This window comes from Sapajus apella, unplaced genomic scaffold, assembly GCF_009761245.1.
Source record: "Sapajus apella isolate SASKATOON/1434 unplaced genomic scaffold, GSC_monkey_1.0 scaffold38, whole genome shotgun sequence".
NCBI classification, from domain to species: domain Eukaryota; kingdom Metazoa; phylum Chordata; class Mammalia; order Primates; family Cebidae; genus Sapajus; species Sapajus apella.
In genome coordinates this window covers 21,281,371-21,300,282 of record NW_022436978.1, presented here as the reverse complement: position 1 = coordinate 21,300,282, position 18,912 = coordinate 21,281,371, and the positions used below count along the sequence as shown (strand labels likewise).

At 41.6% G+C, this 18,912-nt stretch overlaps 1 protein-coding gene across 8 annotated transcripts in view; it reads right to left on the bottom strand.

The window, feature by feature from the left end:
- Positions 1 to 18,912, bottom strand: part of PEX5L (peroxisomal biogenesis factor 5 like) — a 250,462-nt gene that overhangs the window by 70,049 nt on the left and 161,501 nt on the right. For all 8 annotated transcript variants that reach the window (XM_032298507.1, XM_032298509.1, XM_032298511.1 and 5 more), the window contains 2 exons: positions 18,750 to 18,846; positions 2,155 to 2,250 (listed from right to left, as the gene is read on the bottom strand). In XM_032298507.1, coding sequence (XP_032154398.1) covers positions 2,155 to 2,250; positions 18,750 to 18,846 — 193 coding nt within the window. The remainder of the gene's footprint in view (positions 1 to 2,154; positions 2,251 to 18,749; positions 18,847 to 18,912) is intronic.

The window sequence follows — 18,912 nt, the reverse complement described above, 5'->3', positions numbered from 1 at the left end:
TTGGGGTGAGAGGAACATGAAGAGAAAAGCCTAATTCTGACTTGCTCCAGAGCGGGCAAAACCAAGACTGAGCAAAACTGCAAGTTGGCGGCAGGCCAATTTCAGCAAAATACAAGAAAGGGCTTTTTGGCTGGGAGGGTGGCTCACGGCTGTCATCCCAGCAAGTTTGAGGGGCTGGGAGCGGGGGGTGGATTACGAGGTCTGGAGATCAAGACCATCCTGGCCAATATGGTGAAACCCCATCTCTACTAAAATACAAAAAATTAGCTGGGCACGGTGGTGCATGCCTGTAGTCCCAGCTATTCGGGAGGCTGAGGCAGGAGAAATCGTGTGAACTCGGGAGGCACACCACTGCACTCCAGCCTGGGCGACAGACCGAGATTCCGTCTCAAAAAAAATAAAAAATAGAAAAAAAGAAAGAACTTTTTGATGATTAGTACTGTCCAAAATGGAAGTGAGTTTTCTCGAAAAACAGTGAGTTGCCCCTAATTGGAAGTGTTCAAGTAGAAACAGGGTAATAATTTGTGAAGTGTTTTCATAGAAAAATCTTTTGGTTTATGTGGGGGATAAACGACTTCTAAGGTCTCTACCAAAGTGAAGATTAAATTATTGGTGAATACATATATCTTGATATTTTTATCTTGTTGATCTGTTACTGTGCAATTAAGTCTTTTGAATGTGAATTCATTATCTTTCTCATTACAAATGAGACCTGATAAATTAAATGTCTTTACTTACCCAAGATTCCATGGGTTTAAAATAATCTTTTTAGTGGTATTTCAGTGTGCTACGCACAGTAGGAGTTCAAAATATAAAATTTAAATTAGCTCTTAATTTTGGAAAACCAACATTTACAGTAAATTGAGCTACAGGCTCCATGCATTTGAACAATTTGATTGAACTCAGCTGGTCTCAACGAAATACATCAGCTGATCACATTCAAGGACACTAAATATTCATTAGCTTTTTTCTTTATTAAAAAAAGCTAAAAGGAAGGAATTTGGGTAGAAAGTATTGTGGTGAGATAAAAGTGTTCTTTTATTGGCTTTCTGAATAATAATCTGAAATTGCAGCTGGAAGTCTTTCAGAATAGAAAGAATCCTTTTAATATGAAACCGCAAATTTTATTGCACTTCAAGTATAGAGGGACTGAAAGACCACCCTTTTAGTGTAATCATTTCATCCAAATTCTAGGAAGACAAATCACATAAATGAAGCATATTCTAGAAATGCTTTCGATTTTCAAGATTTCATATCTGTAATAGAAATGGAGGTTCCAACAAGTTCCTAAGTAAGTTCAGTGAAAAGCTCCACTCTCAAACAGCAATCTAGCAAAGCTTTGATGAGTCGCAGAGATAGCATCTGTGACTCACTCTTTTTGAGTCTACCCAGGAAGGAAATGGATTAAAAAAACAGCAAAAGCTGCTTTCTGTTTGTTTAGGTTTTTTTTTTTTTTTTTTTTAACTTCCCTTTCTTCTTTTCTCCCTTCCTTCCTCCCTCTTCCCTTTTCTTTCTTGGTCCTTCTTATTAGAAGGCTAAATATAGAAATCAATGTTCCAATCAGGTATTCATTTGAATTATCAACAATGTTTTGGACATTCTTATAAAACAATTGGCTCAAGTCGAGGTGAACTATCCATTAGCTAGAATATTCCAGCCATGCCCATTTCTCACCGACTTAGGAAAAGATACCTACTATGGGCAGCAAGATCTTCTGTTTCAGACACTGTGCTAGATGCTAGCGACAGAAAAATATGAGGCATGAACCGTGGCCTCACAGAGGCCCAGCAAATCCATAGCACTGCTTCACCACAGAACCTAGACGAGACTCAGAGTTCTTTCTGGCCCGAGACTTCTGACAGTTATTGCTAATCGATCGCCGGATTGACTCCCGACAGTCTCTGCTCATCTATTGCCAAATTGGCGTAAGAGGTCATATATATTTGTCATCTCTGATGGGAAATCAAATGTTCTCTAGTACATTGATTGTACCAGATTCTGTACCAAATGACTGTCTCATTCTGACAATCATAATCATAGCTATCTCATGCCTATAATGGAAGACCCATTTCATTTCTATCTTGCCGAAGTTTGATTTTTGAATGCCATTCTCAGAAGCATGAAACAGAAAAAACGAATTTTAAGAAAAGTTACCTCCACCGCTGCTTTCGCCCTTTCAAATTCTTCTTCTAAGGAGTGGTTTCTAGAGAGTAGTGCGCTTCCCCAGCGATGCTCTTTGGTGAGTCGAGCCTGGAATCAAGCGTACACATGGTGTGTTGGAATCACATGACACTACACAAATAGACAGGTACTGTTCACATTTCACTTCCCTCGCCTTTAAGAATCATCTGTGGTTGATGACATTTTGGAGTACTGTGCAGGCATGGTGCTGCCTAAGCTGAGATGACATCCATAAATATGTGTGAACATGCATGCGTGATCCTTCCCACAGTGGGTCTCAGCCCTGGACACATTAAAACCACTCCTCATGCCTCATCTCCCAAAGCTCTTATTTTAACTGGTCTCTATTCCAGGCCTTGACATTTCAGTAAACCTCTCCAAATGATTCTGATACGCAGCTAGGATGGGCAATCTCCATCAGAAGTCTAGCTTTAGAAATTGATATTCAAGCTTTCAGCTTGCGAGGAAGATCAGCCTCCAGGTAAAAGCATGAAAGCTGCAGAAGTGAAAGTGGTTTCCAGGCCTTTCTCCGTATGTGCACAGCAGGTCCTTGTGCAGAATTCTCTTCCTCTGCTTTCCCTCTGCTGGCATTGTCTTATGGCTCATTTCTTAGGATCCTGCTCTCTATTAAATAATAATGAATCACTTAGATATCAAAATCATGTCTGATAAGGCCAACTGCTTTGCCACAATTAATAGGCAACGTAATGCATACATATCTTAACTTGGCTAAATGCAAGTATTTTCAGAAGACCTTTCCCCAAGAGTCTGCTGTAATTTAAAAAAGGTTATTAATTTTTAATTTCACAAAAATACTTATTTTGAAAAAAATCAGTCACAGAAAATAAGAGGTGGACCACTAGACCTTTCTGCAGTCACATAAACATTTGTACACCCAGAGTGCTGTGTATGGTAACACGGACAGTAATGTGTTTCAAACAATATGAAACTTCAGAGGCTTGCCATTCTTTAGTTTTTCACTCAACAATTTACCTTGCAGTTTCTATTTCTGTGTTTTTGGTTTTGGTCTATCGCTCTGGTCGACGGGGGATCCATGGGGACAGCAACCTTGCCTGGTAGCTTTTGTACTCCCGACGCCCAGCACAGGGCCTGACCTGGGGGGAGCGCCCACATATGCCCACGGGCTTCAGGTTGAGGGACGTACTGAGACAAACTAGCCTTGCGGAAGATGGGGAGAGGGTCTTGGGGTCAATTTCTCTGGCCTCTTTTGTTATAGAGTGGACGTGGGGTAGGGTGAGTGACTTCTTGGTGTGTGTGTGTTAGACAGCTCTGTGGCAGCGACGCTCAACCCTGGCTTCCGTGGGAATTACCTGAACAGGCCTGGACCCCACCGCAACCTATTAAATAAGAAACTCTGGGGCTGGACCCTGGGCCTTTGGATGTTTGAAAAGCTCCTCTAATAATTCTGAAAAGCAGTCAGGGTTTGAAAATCACGGTTCTACAGCGAAACTTCTGTCTTCACACAGCACTTGCCCTCCATATCGCTCAGCTGCTCTCCATTCGTTTTTCTACCACTGTTGGTCCTGAGGAGACCCCCTCTTCTCTCATGACACGACAGTACTGCCAGACACTGCTCTCAGTACTTTAGACACTGTAATGTATTTCACTCTTTCAGCAACTTCATGAGGTAGGTATCATCAACTCCATTTCAAGATGATGATGTTGAGATACAGAGAACTTAATCCCCTTGCCCAAAGTTACACAGCTAGTAAGTGACAGGTCTGGTGCTTCAAGGCCATGCTCATCACCACTGCCCTGCACTGCTTCTCCCAGGAGGCTGAGCTCACCCGGCCATGCTCATCACCACTGCCCTGCACTGCTCCTCCCGGGAGGCTGCGCTCACCTGGACATGCTCATCACAACTGTCCTACACGGCTTCTCCCAGGAGGCTGAGCTCACCCGGCCATGCTCATCACCACTGCCCTGCACTGCTCCTCCCGGGAGGCTGCGCTCACCTAGACATGCTCATCACCACTGCTCTGCACTGCTCCTCCCGGGAGGCTGAGCTCACCTGGACATGCTCATCACCACTGCTCTGCACTGCTTCTCCTGGGAGGCTGAGCTCACCTGGACATGCTCATCACCACTGCTCTGCACTGCTCCTCCCGGGAGGCTGAGCTCACCTGGCCATGCTCATCACCACTGCCCTGCACTGCCTTTCCCAGGCCAGGCTAGGGAGACAGAAAACACAGAAAAGCTGCCCCCAGGGGTCCACTGCATGGGTGAAGAGTCAGCCTGGAAGCTCTATGAATACTGTGGTTGCAAGCAATAATGACGTAATTGTGACTGTAAATAACAGTGTGGGGGGGTTACTTTAATAAATGTGGAATGTTTATTTATTAAAACATTAATTTATGTTTCTTCCTCTGTTGGGAATACTCAGTATCTCCCAGCAGACAGTAGGTGCTCTATGAGTAGTCGATAAATAGTTGTTAAAAATATGCTGTCAGTGAAGAGAAGAGTAAATGAATTAAAGATATTTTCTCTCCTCAACCCCAGAAGCTGTTTTCAGTCAAAGTTCTCTGGTCAATCCAGGAGGCTAAGGGGAACTTATAGGAGCCTGAGAGGGGTCTTGTTTTTTTGTCCTGGACCTGGATCTGGAGTGGCAGCGGTCTGTGTTAGCAAAGTCCTACCGCTTGGACTTCAGAAGTGGGGAACAGCAGCTGAACGCCTGGGGGGGCTGCCTACCAACAAGCAAGGCCCACAGACAGCACAGGGAGGCACCTACACGGGTGCGTGCAGTCAGAAGAGGGAACAGGGAGGGGTGGTGGGGCACCTCTGGGCTCGCAGGAGTATCTGCACCTCACCGTTGGGGGGCCCAGGCTCATGGGTCACCATGAACAAGAAGCCTCCCTTTCTAGGCTACGTGAAAGCTACTAGTACCTCCTCCTAACCCAGACACCTGATACAGGGAAGGTGACCTGAAATATGAAAGTGAGACCAACTATCACATCATCCTGGCCAGTGGGGTCTTAGGGCCAGATTTAAAATCAGTAAATAAAAGTAACAGGACATTTCTTGTGCTCCAGAGTTGTGGCAGCAAATTCATACTCATTGCAAAATCAAAGAACTTATGATAGAAAAATGTATGCCCAACTTTGAAAAAGGCAAACTGAGACTGTGGGCTTTCTTCATGTCATGGGAGAGAATTTTCTGTCTTCTGATCCTTGTATCAGTTTCTTATGGCTGGTGTAACAAATACAAATTACCACAAACTGGTTGACTTGAAAAGACAGACGTTTCCTCTCTCAAAGTTCTGGAGACTAGAATTCTAAAATCAAGGCGTTAGCAGGGCCACGCTCCTCTGAAGGCTGAGAGGGAGTCTGCACCCGGCCTCTCCCATTCCTGGTCGCTTCAGGCATTCTTTGGCTTATGGCTGCCGCCCTCCATGCTGCCTCCTCTTCTCTCTCAAAACTCTGTCTGCCTTACTCTTACAGGTACATGTGGTTGCATTTAGGGCCACCCAGAGACTTCAGGAAAGCCTCCTTCTCTCAAGACCTCTAATTTAATCAAGTATTTTGCTATATCTGGCCACCATTCACTCAACTACAATGCTGATCTGACACTTTTGGGCCACAATATATTTGATGAACAAATATAAGCAAATATAAAGGGGAAGATGGTTCACAGCCTTTTAGGATTACGTTGTTAGGATGCTGTACCCTACCAGAGACATTAGCTCCAACAGTGACATCCTACTGTCTTGCAGAAAGTTAGCCAGTCTTGTATCTAACTAGGCAAACTCATTCTGGCATTTCTTTCCAAGCTGGCTATGTAAGCGCTGTTCCTTAGTGCTTTGCTTTTGCAACCCACTCTATTGCCTTCCTATGGGTTCCTTCATTAATAAAACAAACAAACAAAAATTTCAAGTGTGGACACATGGTAAGAAGCAGACTTTCTGACAAACTGAAGAAAATGCAAATAAATGAAAAAATATCCCATGATCATAAATTGAACGAACTAGTATTGTTAAACTTCCCAAACACTCCCTAAAGCAATCTGTAGATTCAGCCCAATTCTTATCAAAATTCCCATGATGTTCTCCACAGAAGTAGAAAAAAAAATTGTACAGACTCACAAGAGATCTTCAATAGCCAAAGCAATCTTGAGCAGAAAGAACAAAATTGGAGGGATCACACTACCTGCCTTCAAAACATGTTACAAAGCTATAGTGATCAAAATGGTACAGTGATCAAAATTGTACGAAAACAGACATACAGACCAACGGAACAGAATAGAGAGCCAGAAGTAAACCCATGCATTTACAGTTAATTGTTTTTCTACAAAGGTGCCAAGAATACACAATGGAGAAAGAATAGTGTCTTCAATCAATGATTTTCGGAAAACTGGATATCTACATGCAAAATAATGAAATTAGACCCTTTTCTCACATTACATACAAAAATCAACTCAAAATGGATTAAAGACTTAGATGTAAGACCTGAAACTATGAAACTACTGGAAAAAGCATTGGGGAAATGCTACAGAACACTGGTCTGGGAAAAGAATTTTTAAAATATGACACTATAAACACAGGAAACAAAAGCAAAATAGGCAAGTGGAATTACAGAAAACTCAAAAACTTCTGCACAGCAAAGGAAACAATCAAGATGATAAAGAGACAACCCTCAGAATAGCAGAAAATAGTTGCTAACCATATATCTAACATACCATAAGGGGTTAACATCTAAAATATATAAGGAACTTAAACAACTCAATAGCAAGAAAACAACTGATCAAAAAATGGACAAAGGACCTGAATGCACATTTCTCAAAAGAAGACATACAAATAGCCAATAGATATATGAAAAAAAGTTCAATATTATTAATAACAGGGAAATGCAAACTAAAACCACAGTGTTATATCACCTCACACCTGTTAGAATGTCTGTTATTGAAAAGACGAAAGATAAGTGTTGGAGAGGATGTGGAGAGAAAGAAACCCTCATAAAATGTTGGTGGGAATACAAATTAGTATAACCATTATGGAAAACAGGATGAGGGTTCTCAATAAACTAAAAGTAGAGCTACAACATGATCCAGAAATTCCGCTACTGGGTGTATGTCTGACACAGTTTGGCTGTGTCCACACCCAAAGCTCATCTTGAATTCCCACATGTTGTGGGAGGGACCTGGTGAAAGGTAACTGAATCATGGGGGCAGGTCTTTCCCTGCTGTTCTCATGAGAGTGAATAAGTCTTGTGAGATCTGATGGCATTATAAGAAGGAGTTTCCCTGCACAAGCTCTTTCTTTGCCTGCTGCCATCCATGTAAGACATGACTTGCTCCTCCTTGCCTTCCACCATGACTGTGAGGCCTCCCCAGCCAGGTAGAACTGTAAGTCTATTAAACCTCTTTCTTTTGTAAATTACCCAGTCTCAGATATGTCTTTATCAACAGCGTGAAAACAGACTAATACAACACCCAAAAGAAATGAAATCAGTAAGTCTAAGCAATATTTTCATTCCCGTGTTCATTGCAGCATTATTCACAATAGCCAAGATACAGAATCAGCCCATCAGTGGAAGGAAGGATAAGGAAAATGTCATACATATACATAATGGAATACTATTTAGCCTTATACAAGAAAGAAAAACTCATCATGACATGATGAGTGACAACATGAGTGAACTTAGAGGGCAGGATGTTAAATGAAATATGCCAATCACAGAAAGACAAGTAACATATGATCTCACTTACATACGGAATCTAAAAAAGTTGAACTCATAGAAACAGAGTCGAATGGTGGTTACCAGGGGCTGGAGGTGAAGGTAGAGGGGTTTGGGAGATGTTGGTCAAAGAATATAAAATTTCAGTTAGATAGGAGGAAAAAGTTCAAGAGATCTATGGCACATTATGGTGAGTAAGTATCATTAATAGCAGTGTATTACATTTTTGAAACTCAGTAAGTGAGTAGATTTTAAGTATTCTCATTGTAAAAATGAGTATGTGAGCTAATGCATGTCAATTAGGTCTACTGAGCCATTTTACAAAGTGTATATATTGCAAAACAGCATGTTTTACATGATAAATATACATGATTATAATTTGTCAGTAAAAAATAAATTAATAAAAAAAGAAGGAAGCTTTGTGCATTTATATAATGTTATGAATGAGCCATGACTGGCAGTGGAAGAAAGTGAAAACACAATATTTTTGTCCCAAGGCATGTCCTTTTCTTAGCAGGCACTTCTCACAGTAAGCTACGACCTGACTTTCCTGTGAAGCCTGACCTAGCAGACGTCTCCGGCCTCTGAGCTTACAGTTCAGATTCTCTTTGCCACTTAAAACAACAAGTACAATTAGAATCTTACTGTGTAAATGAAATTTTATTTTCATAGTACAATTACTGTTTAGGGAAGTGCTCTTTTCCACACTTTTAGGAAGGCCTTAGATTATCATTTAGACGAGTGTTATCTACGTCACATTCTGAAACCATTTCTTTTACCCAAGGAAATAGAAGGTAAATGCCATCAAATATCAGTACGTACTGCAGGTAAACAGAGGCAGTTTTCAAACTGCAATTAGTATGCAGTTAAAATCCTGAAACTTTTCTGCAGCTTAACTCTGTGCTCAGATATACTGGTTTAGGATTGAGAATGAAATACAGATTATAACACAAAGATCAGCGTTCCTTTCAACGCACGCAGGCTTTTTTTTTTTCCTTTTAATTTCATCATGGGCAAAAACTGCGGGAAGATACACGAGTAATGCTTATAAACTGGTTATATTGCTTAGCACTGTAGAGAGGTACGGGAAACAAAACAACTGCACATTACACTCATACGTTTGAGTTGCAGCGGCTTGAACAGCGATTTCCAAGCCTTTGTGGGCATCAGAATCACTGGAAGGCCTTGTTAAAATGCAGATTGCTAGGCCCCACCCCCAGGGGCTCTGACTCAAGGTCTGAGGTAAGGCCTCAGAATCTGCATTTCTAACAAGTTCTCAGATGACACTGATGGTGTAGGCTCGGGAACTGCACAGAGAGCCTCTGATCTAGACACTGGCCTTGTGTGTATACGGCTCACAAGTGCTCTGGAGTTCACTAATGGACTCTCACGTAGCCACTTCTTTTCTCTTTTGCATGGTTTTGAAGGATGCTTCACAGCTCTAGCAAGCTCCTGGAAACACCTGGGCTCCACAAATGGCATTTCAATCAGTTCAGCCTAATTGGATTATAGGATATTGCACTCTCCAAAGAAGAAAGCATTAAGTTCCCCTGACTGTTGACTGTTCTGAATGATAAGCACTAGGTAATGGGAGAGAAGAAAGAATTTAACAAATTTTTTTAAAGGAATGCTGTGTTTTATTTTCTTTATTCAAAATTCTGATTGTGATCAAAATTATAATTTGAAAATTTCTATATTTGTGGCTGTGGTTGTTCTAGCAAAACTCTTGTTCATAGTTTCTCATACAATTGCCTTTATATTATTGCTGGAGGAGAAAAAGGAATCTGCTTAACTGTAGCAAAGGAAAATATAACAACTAGCAGACCTTGAGTGACAAAATAACATGGTCATTAAAAGCATACTCTGGAGTCAGACTGCCTGAGGCCAAATCCTGGTTTAGCATTTACTACTAGCTGGTGACCTTGGATAAGTAACTTAATCTATTCTCATCTGCAAAGTGTGTGTTCACAGGTTGAGTCCCTGTAAGGACCGATTACAACAATTCATGTAAATATGCCACACACGGCACACAGTACGTGCTCAATACACCTTTGCTCTCATTATTTTCTGTTTAGTGCCTATCAGGTGTGACTTTTAGAGTATTTTTGTTTAGTGGGTGGTGGAGACTAATTGCAGTCTTATACTAGAATAGATAAACACTTTCCTCACTGACATACTCAGGATTATTTTTCCTTAAACAGTCAACAAACATTTGTCATTGAAAGTACACACAAAAAACTGTCCCTTGTATGTCAAGGAGCCAATTCCTAGAGCTTTGTATAAGGCACGGCAGCAAACGGTCCATCTCCCTTCAACTACAAAATTCTATGTTGCAGAACATCAAGGCAAATGAGTGCTGATTTGTGAACAGTCTATTATTGGGCAAAGCTAAAAACTATTATTGAAACTAGTTTTAAAAATGATCCAGAATAGAATTTTGTTTTTTTCTGTCATTTTAATTAACTTCAGCTGCTATTTCCACATTGTTAAATTTGATCAGCTGTTTTCCTTTTTTTGTTAGAATCCCTTATTTTTCCATTTCCACAAATATTTGAGAATGTCCTGTGCACAGATTTCCTGCTGTGCTGGAAGTGGCCTTTCGGATTTCCCGCCCGCCCTTCTGCCTTCTTTCTTCCTCACTTCCGACTTTGTTTCATTCCCTCCTCATTAATCTCTCGCTGTGTGTGGCCTGGAGGGAAAGGCCATGTTGAAAGTCTCCTGTACTGTATTCCAACAAGCAAAACTGTTGATATTTATAGTCTATCAATTGTTTCTGTTAGACACAAAGATCGCAATGCTTCTTATAGTCTAACTCATCTTTCCAGCTTTTTCCTTGCCTTGCGGATAGCATTCAAGCATATTTGTTGAACTGAAATGGAATGCAATGGAAGCCACCAAGGTTTCTAAAAGTAAGGGCTTGAGAATCATTTTGGGAGAGGAAGGCACACAATTGTGTGTGGCCTGAAATTAGATGACAAACCTTGTTTTACAAACGAAAAATTGTTTACAATTCGTTTTACAAAATTCTGGAATAAAGTGATACACATTCTTTACAATTACTTGTATCAACCCTATAAAATAAGTAATTATCAGAGTTTGCAGTGAGAAGGGAAATTGTGAATTATCTCTGGTGGATGAGCATGATGTGTCTGATGGGAGGTGGTCTGTAGTTAAGAACAAAGACTTTATTATTTATTTATTTTTCTTTTAGAGATGGGGTTTAATCATGTCGCCCAGGCTGGTCTTGAACTCCTGAACTCAAGGATCTGCCTGCCTCGGCCTCCCAAAGTGCTAGGATTGTAGGCACGAGTCACCGCGCCCAGCCCAGTAACAAAGGATTTGGGAGCTAATGGGCTGATTTGAATCCTGGATCTTTCCTCTTTAGCTGTCACCTGGGGAAAATTTTGCTAAGATGCATTTTTCTTCTGTGAAATGGGGATACTATTAGCTCCCAAAGTTATTGTAAGAATTTCAAATAATATATTAAAATAGAATCTCATATTACACAGAGGAAGTAGGTATGCAATAAATCACAGCTATTAACATGCATTTCCTTTTACATTACCCCTTTAGAAATTTAGAAAACATACCTCCACTTAAAGTTTCAGTTACTCTGTTTGTTACTAAAGGAAATAAAAATATTTTACTCCAAGCTATATTTCTTTGACATAATCTGAAGTGGCTCTGGAAAGCTGTCTTCTGTTGGGGAAATCGCGTCTGTAGCTCTGTGGAGAATCTGTCTTAATGCAACCAGCACTTCCTTTGTCCAGACCCTGGAAAGATGGACTGAGTCTGACCCCTTTAAAGGACTGAAAGGAAACATTTACCATCTCTCCTCTCTGAGACTCCTACCTGCCAGAAGTTTCCTCTATATAATGAGGCCCCTTTGCTAGCCAAGCCTCTTTCTTTCTCCCTCCCATAACCTGTCCCGCTACCAAAACGTGTTTTCCGCCATGCTCTGAGCCCATGTTCTCTCTGCAACCTCAAGATGGTATAGAAGCCTCTGGACCTCACTGTGGGGGGGGGGGGGTTGGGTTGTCATTCTGAGGGCTCCTGTGTGTACATGGTAAGAACATCTGTATGCCTTTTCTCCTGTCAGCCTGCCTGCCTCATGTCAGTGACTTCTCAGCGAACTCTTCAAGGACCAAGGGCTTTGATCCCCTCTGGAAATTCCCAGAATTTAAATTGTTCTGGTTTGGAATTAAGGCTACGTGAATGGAAGCATTGGCTGTACCGAAGTCAGCAAAATCAATAAGTTACAAAATTGTGACTTGGTACTTGGAGAGTTGGCTGCTGTACATCCTAGTGGATTCTAGCCAAGGTCACTTCCCAGTGGATTCCAACCGAGGTCACATCCCAGTGGAATCTAACCGAGGTCACACCCCAATGGATCTAAGGTCACTTCCCAGTGGAATCTAACTGAGGTCACATCCCAGTGGAATCTAGCCAAGGTCACTTCCCAGTGGAATCTAACCAAGGTCACATTCCAATGGATCTGAGGTCACATCCCAGTGGATTCTAGCCGAGGTCACTTCCCAGTGGATTCTAGTCGAGGTCACATCCCAGTGGAATCTAACCGAGGTCACATCCCAATGGATCTGAGGTCACATCCCAGTAGAATCTAACTGAGGTCACATCCCAGTGGAATCTAACCGAGGTCACATCCCAATGGATCTAAGGTTACATCCCAGTGGAATCTAACCGAGGTCACATCCCAGTGGAATCTAGCCAAGGTCACTTCCCAGTGGAATCTAACCAAGGTCACATTCCAATGGATCTGACGCCACATCCCAGTGGATTCTAGCCGAGGTCACTTCCCAGTGGAATCGAACTGAGGTCACTTCCCAGTGGAATCTAACCGAGGTCACAACCCAGTGGAATCTAACTGAGGTCTCATCCCAGTGGAATCTAACCCAGGTCACATCCCAGTGGAATCTAACCCAGGTCACTTCCCGGTGGAATCTAACCCAGGTCACATCCTGGTGGAATCTAACCGAGGTCACATCCCGGTGGAATCTAACCGAGGTCACATCCCGGTGGAATCTAACCGAGGTCACATCCTGGTGGAATCTGAAGTCACATCCCAGTGGAATCTAACCGAGGTCACATCCCAGTGGAATCTAGCCGAGGTCACTTCCCAGTGGAATCTAACCGAGGTCACATCCTGGTGGAATCTAACCGAGGTCACATCCCAGTGGATCTGAGGTCACATCCCAGTGGAATCTAACCGAGGTCACTTCCCAGTGGAATCTAATGAGGTCACTTCCCAGTGGAATCTAACCAAGGTCACATCCCAGTGGAATCCAACTGAGGTCTGCAAGAGCCTGTCTTGGAGCTCCCCTTCCAAGTGTCCAAATTCAAAGAGCCTTGCACCATCAGTCTCCAGAAGAAGCTGAATTATTTTCCCTTTGCCTCACATATCGCTATCTTAACCTATTTGTGGAGAAAGGTAATTTTATATTGCTTTCTCTGTTTTTCTTAATTCTTTAAGTGTTTTCTTATTTTTTGGGAATGTGTGAATTTTTAAAACAATTAACTCCAGGGAATATTAGTTACACAGTTTGGGTAAGTGTCAAGATATCTTATTCTTAAAGATATAGAGATTATACAATTTAATATAATCTCTAGTCACTCTGATTAGCGTATTGTTGGGGCTCAGGAAAATGATACCCCAAAACATGGCACTTTGACATGCCGGGTACTTTGAACTAAAGAGGCAGCCTCAGAAGCAAGGTATCTCTGACCTTCTCCCATTCCCCTGTCTCTTGCCCCTCTGCTTCCCCTGAAGCACAGGTAGAGACTTTCTCTGAAGTTTCCAGAAGGAATGCAGTCTCAGCAGAGAAGATTAACTCCCAGGAAGGAACACGAGAGTTGACACCACACCAGCTCAGTTAAAGATCCTGAAACTTTTCTGCACTTTAGCAGTGTGCCCAGACTTGCTGGTTTAGGATTCAGAATGAAATACAGATGATAACACATGGTGAAGATCAGCCTTCCCAATATGGCTTTTGTTATATATAGATATCTATATAAATCAACTTCTTACATATTTTAAGTTCAGCCTAAAGATTTCTCTGTATATAGTGAACTGTAACATAAATGGAAGTGTAAAAGGACTGTAACCTACTCTTGTGCCATTCAAGGTGTTTTGGCTGATCGAAGAGGACCCAGACAAACTTTACCCCAGGCTGAAACTGCCCTCACAGCATTGTGTGCCAGGTTCTGGACATAGATATAGTGATAATTAAGCATTAATCAGGCTGTGCTTTGTCCCACTTCCTTGTGGCCAAAAGTCACACAGCAGCAGATACTGACCATTTATATTCTTATTGTTCCTACAGACAGGATCTCTGACATTCAAATCATAAGGCTTTTGTTTAAGGATCATTAAGATATTTTCAGACCCTGAATTCCAGCAACCAGTGTGAAGACCCCCACGGCAGCATGGGGTCAGCATGGAACACAGCATCTTCATCTCTCTGTCCTATGACTTCACCCGACACTCTTCAACCAGTTAATCATCTCCACACTTCTGCCCACTCCAAGACACTTAAAAACCCTAGTCCCAAACTCCTCGGGGAGAGGGATTTGAGGTTTCCTTCCATGTCCTTCTTCAGTGACACTATGATCAAACCTCTTTCTCTGTTGCAACTTGGTATCTTGGCTAGCTGACCTGCATTGGGTGATGAACCTGCTACGGTTACGACGCTATTGTCTGTTCTTCAGGACCCTTCATTTCCCCTAAAAATCATTTCCTCTTCCTCTAAAAGTACCAACATTTGCCACGTCCCTCTCCTCTAGGAAGAGCACACTTCGGTTCCGAGCACCTGGCCCTTCTCTGAGCTTCCTGCTTTGTGTGACTCTGCATGCTTCGGCATCAGTCTGTTTGCATGCCTTTTCTCCTGTTCATGTTTGTTTTGTAGACTCAAATTCTCAAAACTTCCAGAGGTGGAAGGAAAGTTCCTTTTATCCCTACAGTATTCAAAACACTATTTGAAAGCGGTTAGACTACGTTTTTCCTTTTCCTCATCTTGTGAAGAAAATTTGAAAACATCAGTTCTCCACATTGTGAGCTTCCAGTTTCTCTGTGATTCTGAAATACAATTTTTAAAGGAATCTGGTAAATAGGTCTTCACCTGTGGTGTCACTGCCTTAAGATAATTTATGCTAGCTTGAGAGAGAAGAAAACATCTCCTTGATTTTCCTGTGAACCATCTGACTTATACTTTTTTTTCTTTTTGAGTCTTGCTGTGTTACCCAGGCTGGAATGCTGTGGCACAATCTTGGCTCACTGCAAGTTCTGCCGCCTGGGTTCAAGCAATTCTTATGCCTCAGCCTCCTGAGCAGCTGGGACTACGGTCACGTGCCACCACGCCTGGAATAATTTTTGTATTTTTAGTAGAGACAGGTTTCACCATGTTACCCAGGCTGGTTTTGAACTCCTGGCCTCAAGTGATCCATCCGCCTTGGCCTCCTAAACTATTGGGATTACAGGCATGAGCCACCATATCTGGCCCCATCTGAGTTATGCTTTTAAGGTGAATTTTTATACCACCTTCATGATTTTACTTGGGTGAATTTTTATACCATCTTCATGATTTTACTTAATCTATACAGATAGTTGATATTTAAAAGACAAAATATTTATGCTTCTAACAGTATATTGTTAAATCAACTCCTTACATATTTTAAGTTCAGCCTAAAGATTTCTCTGTGCTTAGTGAACCGTAACCTAAATGGAGGTGTAAGCAAACTGTAACCCACTCCTGTGCCAATCACATAGTTTCGGCTGATCAAAGTGGGGCAATTGTTCAAACCGTGTTCAAATAAGGCAGATGCCAAGCTGTCACCAACACGGCTGTTTGTGTTCCTCACTTCGGTTTTCTGGACAAGGTATATAACCAACGAGACTGTTTCTGTTCCTCGCTTCGGTTTTCTGGACATCGCTTTCCTTTGGCTGCCTGTAAATCTTCCACCACGTGGCTTTGCTCTAGTCTCTCTCTGCCGGCTCTGGCTTAGGAGGCTGCCTGATTTGTGAATTGTTCTTTGCTCAATTACTCCATTAAATTTAATTTGGCTAAGGTGTTTCTTTTTCTTTTCTTTTTCTTTTTTTGAGACAGGGTCTTGCTCTGTCTCCCAGGCTGGAGTGCAGTGGCTCAGTCTTAGCTCACTGCAGCCTCTGCCTCCCAGGCACCATGATCCTCCTACTTCAGCCTCTTGAGGAGTGGGGACTATAGGCCTGTGCTACCATGCCCGGCTAATTTTTGTGTTTTTTGTAGAGACGGGGTTTTGCTATGTATCCCAGGCTGATCTCAAACTCCTGGGCTCAAGTGACTCATCCGCCTTGGCCTCCCAAAGTGCTGGGATTACAGGCATGAGCCACAGTGCTCAGCCAGATTTTTCTTTAACATCTTCCTGTCTTTTATTACAAGTAGATTAATCAGGTTATTCTCTTGCTGTTTGAGTGCCTTGGTGTTTCAGATCTATAAGTCCCAAATTCATGAAATTTTCCCAATTTAACCATAGGCTGAAATTAAAACTAGGAGATTAAGAATTTCCTTAGTTTAGGCAAATCTGCATAGGTAAGCAGGCAATGTTTTTTAAAAAAACAAGCAAAGAATAAATTCTTTACAAAGAATTGATAACTCTCTAAGGATTCATTAAGAGTTATCTAGATAGAAAACTCTCATTGTGCATTTTAAACTATGTTTTGGAGACAATATAGTCTCAGAAAAATTTTGTAAAGTACTTTTCTGAAATAAGGGGTCCTGGTGCGCAAGAGGAAGGAGGTATGGAGCTGGACCACCAGCAGGAGAGCAGCAGTCACCGGAGCAATGAGATAAAGGCATCCAGGGTCTCTATGGCAACCAGGACCCGGCTGATCTTCCACCTCAGCTCCCTGTAGAACGGCCTGCCTGTGCCAAGTCTCACCCGCTTTGGAAACAAACGTTTTATCGCTCCATTAAATTGTTCCAAGAATTCCGGTTTATGAAACAGTACCAATTATTTTAGCTGAGCCTAAATCTCTACTGTACCTACCAAGAAATGTTTTTCTGATACAGTAAGTGCAATACATTTTCTTTTAAAAAATACATTTAGAGTGAGCACAAAGGGAAAAACTACATTTTCATGCTATATTTATGGTTCATTGAGGTTTGCCGGGTGTTTGTTGAGGAAGTGAGTGGATTTATTTTCCAGCCAAGATCTGGGGGCAGTACGGTGCTCTCCTGTGGAGGGCGGGTGTTTGCAGGGGGCACTGCTGGTGGCTGGAAAGCTTCCAGCGGCCTATTTGCTAAAGATTTCTGTCTGTGTCCTCCGTCTCTCTGCCGCTTACTAGTTGTGGGTCACAGAAAAGGTTCTTCAGCTCACTGCACCTTAGTTTTGCTGTCTGTAAAACGGAGGCAATAATTGAACCGACCTCATCCAGCTATTTAACAGAAAATGAGCTAATATATAAGAAGTCCTTATTATAGCACTCAATAATATCTGCTATTATTATAATTCTTTATGATATTATTATAATTATATAACTGTATTATATAACTATTATATAATTATTATTATAACTATTATTATAATTATCTCTTTATTTCACCTCAGATAGTATATTTCCTCCTTTAGTTTCATCATCTAGTAAGCTCAAGAAAATCTCTTGTTTATTGTATCACATTTATTTTCCTTAAACACTGAGTCTCCTCTCAACTAGACTGTGGAATGCATGAACTTGGATGCACACACTTTATGATATCTTTGCGGTTTTAGATCAAGGCCTTTAAAAGTCTTCAAGGGAATGAAAAGACTCAGACTGACTTTGGCCTTCTTAGAACCACAGGAGATATGGTCTCAACTGTAGAAGATAACTAGTTACAAAAAAGCTAGTTGGCTGGGTGTGGTGGCTCATGTCTGTAATCCCAGCATTCTGGGAGGCGGAGGTGGGTGGACACGAGGTCAGGAGATCGAGACCGGCCTGGCCAAATGGAGAAACCCCATCTCTACTAAAAATACAAAAAATAGCTGGGTATGGTGGTGTGTGCGTGTAATCCCAGCTACTTGGCAGGCTGAGGCAGGAGAATCGCTTAAACCAGGGAGTTAGAGGTTGCAGTGAGCCAAGATTGCGCCATTGCACTCTATCCTGGGTGACGGAATGAGACTCCATCTTAAAAAAAAAAAAAAAAAAGCTAAACTGGACTTAAGGGTCAAGTACTGGACATTCAGACCCAGCTCATACCCTACTTCCTCCAGTGATTTAGTGGAGTGTCCCAGGAGAGTATGTTTGATGTCACTGAGACTAAAGAGTATCTTTAAACTGAGGCTGACAATTCACAGCATTATTTGCGTGTTACACATAACACTTAAAAACACATTGTAAAGCCCCTGATACTTAGTAGCACTCACAAATGGTAGCTATTACTATCATTATTACTGCTAATACTACAATAATATATTTTCTCGATATGACATTTATTTTCCTGTGACAGTCAGGGTACCAATGTGTAGTGTGTTCCACAGGGCATAGATGTGAATGAACACTCAAGATGTAATTTCCTCTCCATAGAGTTCTGTTATGTAAATAGTGCTCATAATAGAGTAGAACAGATTTTTGTATTGCAAAATAATAGAACAGTAAATGGTAGAACAAGGAAAAAGTACTAAGTACACAGTGAATTCATTAACACATTCTCCAGCCAAATGTGTAGATACACAGATACACCTATATTTCAGCTATTTTAAGCACTGAGATAGCTACTGAATGAAACAGCACATAAAACGCAGTGTACAAAAAATACTTCAAACCTTTTGTACAAAATTAAATAAAACATGTATGCTTTACGTTATGGACAGGAAAAGATGGGTTCATTGAATCATCAGTTTTGTTACCTGAGCTGGAGCCACTAATTCCAACTCTGAAGTCGACTCAGAGTTGAGGGCGCTTTTCCCACCACTCAGTTCTGGTTGAGATCTGTGCTCTGAGGACCTATAAGGGATGCATTAAGGAAATTAAATGTACCTCTAGAAACAAATTAAGCTATAAACACAGCCA